The 6,333-nt window shown below is 63.2% G+C and overlaps 1 protein-coding gene across 1 annotated transcript; it reads left to right on the plus strand.

The window, feature by feature from the left end:
* Positions 1 to 133: 133 nt before the first annotated feature.
* On the plus strand, positions 134 to 6,333 carry ENH_00018380 (Large protein with a UBR1-like ring finger related treble clef, related; the record flags this gene model as incomplete). Its single annotated transcript, XM_013579323.1, has 7 exons — positions 134 to 721; positions 930 to 967; positions 1,154 to 2,801; positions 2,957 to 3,500; positions 3,716 to 4,205; positions 4,996 to 5,389; positions 5,750 to 6,333. Coding segments are annotated over 7 exons (4,286 nt in total), but the record flags the coding sequence as incomplete, so codon positions are not given.

The following is a 6,333-nucleotide window of genomic DNA, read 5'->3' on the forward strand; positions in this document are numbered from 1 at the left end:
TGCTGCTGCTGCTGCTGCTGCTGCTGCTGCTGCTGCTGCTGCTGCTGCTGCTGCTGCTGCAGGGCATGAGGCTGGAGGTTCGCCGCAGCAGCTGTCTGCGGGGCCCCCTGCGGGTTCTTTAGCAGCAAAAAAGATGCTGCTGGCGAAAGCGCAGTTGCTGTTTGTGCTGGAGGCCTGTGCTGCTCACCTGCAGCAGCAGCAGCAGCAGCAGCAGCAGCAGCAGGAGCAGCAGCAGGAGCAGCAGGAGGAGCAGCAGCAGCAGGAGGAGGGGGGCTCGTCGGGGGGCCGCTGCTGCGAGTTCGCGGGGCAGCAGCTGCTGCTGCCGACAGCAGCAGAAGCGGAGAAGGAGTTCGGGGGCCCCCGGGGGCCCCTGCTGCTGCAGCGGCGGCTGCTGCTGCTGCTGCGGGGCGCAGCAGCAGAAGAGACAGTGGTGCTGTGCAGCCACGTGGTGTACGTACACCTGGAGGAGCCGCACCTGCTGCTGACTCTGTACTGCGAAGTGCTGCAGGCGCTGCCTGCTGCTGCTGCGCTGCAGCTGCTGCTGCTGACTGTTGCGGGGGCCCCCACTGCAGCAGCAGCAGCAACTTTTGTCTCAGTTTATTTTTTCAAAAATAATAAACAAAACAGATGTGCTCAAGTTTGGGACGGCGAGCACGTGGCCTACAGGTGTTTGACTTGCGGCGGCAGCCAGAGCAGCTGCATCTGCGTCGCCTGCTTCCAGGTAAACCCTAAACCCTAAACCCTAAACCCTAAACCCTAAACCCTAAACCCTGAGTTCGAGCCCGGGGCCCTGAGTCGCAGCTTTCGGCCCCAACCCCGGGCGAGGAAGTCCGGAGAATGGGGAGAAGCTGCGCCTTGAAAGCGCGAAGCTGCCGCTGCTGCTGCTGCTGCTGCTGCTGCTGCTGCTGCTGCTGCTGCTGCTGCTGCAGGCGGGGCAGCACGAAGGCCACAGCTACTTCATCTACAGGTCTGCATGCGGCGGCTGCTGCGACTGCGGCGACAGCAGCGCGTGGGCCCCCAGTGGCTTTTGTGCGCAGCACAGGGGGCCCCCCGCGGGGGGGGACCCTTTGCTGCTGCTGCCTGTGGGGCGGCAGCAGCAGCTGCTGCTGCTGCTGCGCGCTGCAGCGCGCCGGCTGCTGTGCTGCGTCCACAGCCGCCACTGGACCCTCGCCAAGCTTCTTGCTGCTGAACTCAAGGCCAAGTTCACTCCCAGTGAAGCAGCAAGAAGATGTCTTGGAAGAGCTTTTCTCGAAGATGTCATTGGCAACCCCCTGCCTCCTGCTGCTGCTGCTGCGCCCCCCGCTGCTGCTGCTGCTGCTGCTGCTGCTGCTGCGCCCGCTGGGTCCGCGGCGGCGCCCGCGGACGCGGCGCCGCCCGCAACCAGCGCAGCAGCAGCCGCCTCCGCAGCAGCAGCCCACCCCCCCGCAGCAGCAGCAGCAGCAGCAGCAGCAGCAGCAGCAGCAGCAGCATTTGTGGACCCCTTCAGCGACCCCACACTGCCCCTGGAGACACGGCTGGCCCACAGCCCCTGCTACGCCCTTTACGAAGGGCTGTGGGACTTAACAGCAAAAGGGCTGACCAGCTCTGTGGCCCCGCTGCCGGAGTCCGTGCGTCTGCAGCACTACAGCCCCAGCAGCAGCAGCAGCAGCAGCAGCAGCAGCAGCAGCAGCAGCAGCAGCAGCGGCGGCGGCAGCAGCAGCGGCGACGGCGGCGGCGAGGGAGGGGATGGCGCGGCGGCAGCCGCAGCGGGCGCAGCAGCAGCTGCTGCGGCGGATGGCGGCGCAGCAGGGTCGACGGCAGCAGCAGCAGCAGCAGCAGGAGCAGCAGCAGCAGCAGCAGCAGCAGCAGCAGCACCGGGGAGCTTCGAAGACCCGCAGGACTGGGAGGGAGAAGAAGAAGGCCAAATGATTGCCTTTGGGTATTTGCTGGGACTGCAAAACCCTGACACTCCTTTGGAAGTGAAGAACAAGTTTTGCTGCAGCAGCAGCTTCGTGCAGCAGCAGCAGGGCTTCCACGAGATCGCGCCGGTGCTGCTGACGGACGAGGGGCTGCTGCAGCAGCCGTCTGCTGCGCGCCGCGCAGCAGCAGCAGCGGGCGCCGCAGCAGCAGCAGCAGCAGCAGCAGCGGGCGAGCCCGCCCTCCGCTTCCCGCCCTTCCCCCCCTCCCCCTCAGCAGCAGCAGCAGCAGCAGCAGCAGCAGCAGCGCGCGCGCCGCCTCCCCGCCCCCGCCCGCCCCCAGCAGCAGCAGCAGCAGCAGCAGCAGCAGCAGCAGCAGCGCCGGGCGTGTGCGCGTGCGCGCTGCTGCTGCGGGGGGCCCAGGGGGCCCCCAAGGAGGCCCACGGGGCCCTCACAACTCTGTGGCTAGCTCTGATGTTTGATGAATGGTTTAAAGAAAGTTTTGCTGTTTTGTTTATGCAGCAATACGAGCAGTTGGTGTCAGTGGGGGACTCTGCGTTGGAGCGAGTGACTGTGCAGCTGCTGAGCATTCGCGCGCTGCTGCAGCGGCTGCTGCAGCAGCAGCTGCTGCTGCCGCAGCTCTTCGCATGCAGGCTGCTGCTGCAGCAAGCCGTGGCCTTCCAGGGCCTCCCCCCCTTTGCTGTTGACGTCAAACATCCTCTTTTGAAGCAAAAGAATTATATCAACTTCATGGGAGACGCTCGCTACCTGCTTGCGGAAAAAGAACTCCTCTTCAACTGTCCGTCTCCTCCTGCTGCTGCTGCTGCTGCTGCTGCTGCTGCTGCTGCTGCTGCGGGGTGGCTGCTGCGGCGGGTGGCTGCTGCGGCGGGTGGCTGCCGTGGCGGGGTGGCTGCTGCTGCTGCTGCTGCGGGGTCGCTGCTGCTGCTGCTGCTGCTGCTGCTGGTGCTGCTGCGGGGTCGCTGCTGCTGCTGCTGCTGCTGCTGCTGCTGCTGCGGGTTTGCTGCTGCTGCGGGGTTGCTGCTGCTCTAAGGGGGTTTTAGGTAGACTTCAGGGGCTTCAAGGATGAGTGCAACCAGCAACAGGCCGGCGCTCTGCGCAGTTTGCATCGAAGCAACCCCGCCGCCGCCGCTGCTGCTGCTGCTGCTGCTGCTGCTGCTGCTGCTGCTGCTGCTGCTGCTGCAGATGTGTGCGCGCGGCCGCGGCACGTGGCGGAGCTGCTGGCGGAAGGCTTCCTGCCGCAGTACCTGCTGGCGGAAGGCATGCATGCGCAGCAGCGGCAGCAGCAGCAGCACATAGAGTTTGAAGACGAAGCAGGATGGACTGCAGCAGTATGTTTGTGCATCGAGCTGTCGCAGACTGCAGCAGCACTTGCGGACTTTGCTGCTGCTGCTCCCTACCGAGTTAGCTGCTGCATGCTGCGGCAAACCGACAGAAGACTCCGCATTTGGATTGCCAAGCAGCAGCAAAAGGAAGCAGCAACTTTCCACGTCCTCTCAGCTGTACGTACACCCCACGGCCTCCACGCCGTCCTCGACCAGCTGCAGCAAAGACACAACTGCCCCACAGCCCCGCTCCGCGAATTCCGTGAGCTGCTGCTGCTGCTGCTGCTGCTGCTGCAAGTGCTGTTGCTGGCAATGCTGCTGCTGCTGATGCTGCTGCTGATGCTGCTGCTGCAAGTGCTGTTGCTGGTAATGCTGCTGCTGATGCTGCTGATGCTCCTGCTGATGATGCTGCTGCTGCTGCTGCTGATGCTGCTGGTACTGGTACTGCTGCTGCTGCTGCTGCTGCTGCTGCTGCAGGTTTGCCTGGGGGCCGCCCGCGCGACTTTTTCTGCAGCATGCATTCTGTGTCTCTTTATTTGCCGCTGCACCGGTTTTATATTTTGCTGCTGACTGCACTGATATCTCACCCAGAGAGGGGGGAGGCTTACCGTCGGCAGCTGCTGCTGCAGCAGCAGCTGCTGCAGCAGGTGCACCGGCAGCAGCGGCAGCAGCAGCAGCAGCGACAGCAGCAGCAGCGGCAGCAGGCGCGGCGGGACCCCGAGCGCCTGCGCTTCTTGGAGGAGCAGCACAGGGAGGAGCAGCGGCGGCTGCTGGCGCAGCAGCAGCAGCAGCTGCAGCAGCTGCTGCAGCAGCAGCAGCAGCAGCAGCAAAACACAGACCCCCTGCAGCTCGCACTCTATGAGCAGCTGGGGCTGCGCCCCACAGATTTGCTGCACATTGTTTCGAGGCCCCTGCGGGCCCTCATTTTGTACCACCAGACGGCCAACGGCACTTGGCGGCGAAACGGGTGAATTAATTATTTAATTATTTAATTATTTAATTAAATTAATTAAATTAAATTAAATTAAATAAAATAAATAAGTAAATAAATAAATAAATAAATATACTTGTTTGCAGCTTTCGTGCGAGCTGCGCACGGCTTTTATTCGCTGCTGCCTGCTGCGGCTCACCCCCCGCTGCGCCGCTGCTGCCGCTGCTGCTGCTGCTGCTGCTGCTGCTGCTGCTGCTGCTGCAGGACCACTTTGCTGCAGGAGTGTCTTTGCTACCGGCGGGCCTTTTACCAGTCCGCCACTTTCGATGTGGACATGAGGGCTTTGCGGCTGCTGCTCTGCGCGCTGCCTCCCGAAGTCACAGTGCTGCTGCTCATACTCAGGCACGCTGCTGCTGCTGCTGCTGCTGCTGCGCTGCTGCTGCTGCTGCTGCGCTGCTGCTGCTGCGCTGCTGCTGCTGCTGCTGCTGCGTTGCTGCTCATCTGCTGCTGCTGCTTTTCTGCTGCGGCTGCTGTGCTGCTGAACTGCGACTGCGCTCCTGCTGCTGATGTGCTGCTGCTTCGGCTGCTGCTCTCCTGCTGCTACTGTTGCTGCTGCTGCTGTTGCTGCTATGCTGCTGCTCTACTTTTGCGCTGCGCTGCTGTGGGTTTGCTGCTGCTGCTGCTGCATTTCTGTTGCTGCTGCTGCTGCTGCCGCTCGTGGTGTTGCAGCGCCTTGTATGCTGGCGGGCCGCTTCGGGGACTTGTGCTGCTGCCGCTGCATGTGGAGCTGCTGCTGCTGCTGCTGCTGCTGCTGCTGCTGCTTCAGGGCAGAATTGCCGCTGGACTTGTCAGTAGTATTTGCTGCGGGTCGCACCAGCAGCAGCGCGGAGCCGCCGACGGACACTTTCACCTACAACAGCAGCAGCAGCAGCAGCAGCAGCAGCAGCAGCAGCAACTCCGGGAGCTGCGTGTTGGGTGAGTCCCCAACGGAGGTGTCGGAGTACATCCAGCAGCACCTGCAGGGCTTCCTGCTGCTGCTGCTGCAGCTGCTGCAGCCGCGGAATTCCCTCTTCCAGCCCGAAGGAGAAATGCTGCGCCATTTGCTGCGGCACCAACTCATGAGGGGCCCCCAGCCCCACAGCGCGCTGCAGGACATTATTTGCTGGCCTTACAGGCAGCAGCAGCAGCAGACGCAGCTCGTTGACGAGGTCCTAGCTGAGGTCAGCAGCAGCAGCAGCAGCAGCAGCAGCAGCAGCAGCAGCAGGCGTAGCTCGCGGCGGTGTAGTAGGCAGCAGCGGCAGTAGCAGTAGTTTTTGTAGCAGGGAGCAGCAGTTCTTGTAGCAGGGAGCAGCAGCAGCAGCAGTTGCTGTAGCACAGAGCAGCAGCAGCAGCTGCAGCAGTTATTGTAGCAAAGCACTGAGAGCAGCAGCAGCAGCAGCAGCAGCAGGAGCAGCAGCAGCAGCACGACCCGGGCTGCGTTCACGGGCATCCCAGCACTAGCAGCAGCACTAGCAGCAGCAGCAGCAGCAGCAGCAGCAGCAGCAGCAGGAGTTTGTGTTGCTGCGCGTGTGTGGGTGCAGATAAGCAGCTACAGAGCAGCAAAAGACATGGCCCCGGGGCAGTTCGTGCTGCTGCCGCAGCAGTGGCAGCACTATGACCCGCACTGCAGCTTTTTTTCGTGGGCAGAGTATGAGCAGCTGGAAGAAGAGTTTGCTGCTGCAGCAAAACAAAACAAGTTGCTGCTGCAGCAGTGGCTGCCTCCGGCTCCGCTGTCGCCTCCGCTGCCTCAGGTGTACAGACAGGGCTTCTTCAGGTTCGCCCTGAGCGCAGCAGTCCGCTCCGTGGTCTTTTTGCTGCTGCTGCAGCAGCTGCTGCTGCAGCAGCAGGACTCCAGGTACCTCTACCTCACTCTTTCGCTGCTGCTGCGCCTCATGGCCCTCGAGGCCCAGGCGCAGCAGCAGCTGCCTCCCGAAGAGCTGCAGCGCCTGCAGCAGCAGCAGCAGCAGCAAGACGCCCTCGTCGCCTTCTTCCGCGCGAACCCACGCATTGCCAGAAGCCTGGCAGCAGCAGCAGCAGCCCACCAGCAGCAGCAAGCAGCAGCAGCAGCAGCAGCAGGCGCTGCTGCTGGCGAGACCCCCTCCTCTCCCCCCGCCCAGACCCCCAC

This window comes from Eimeria necatrix, genomic scaffold (assembly GCF_000499385.1).
Source record: "Eimeria necatrix Houghton genomic scaffold, Enh_scaff1606, whole genome shotgun sequence".
Classification (NCBI taxonomy): domain Eukaryota; phylum Apicomplexa; class Conoidasida; order Eucoccidiorida; family Eimeriidae; genus Eimeria; species Eimeria necatrix.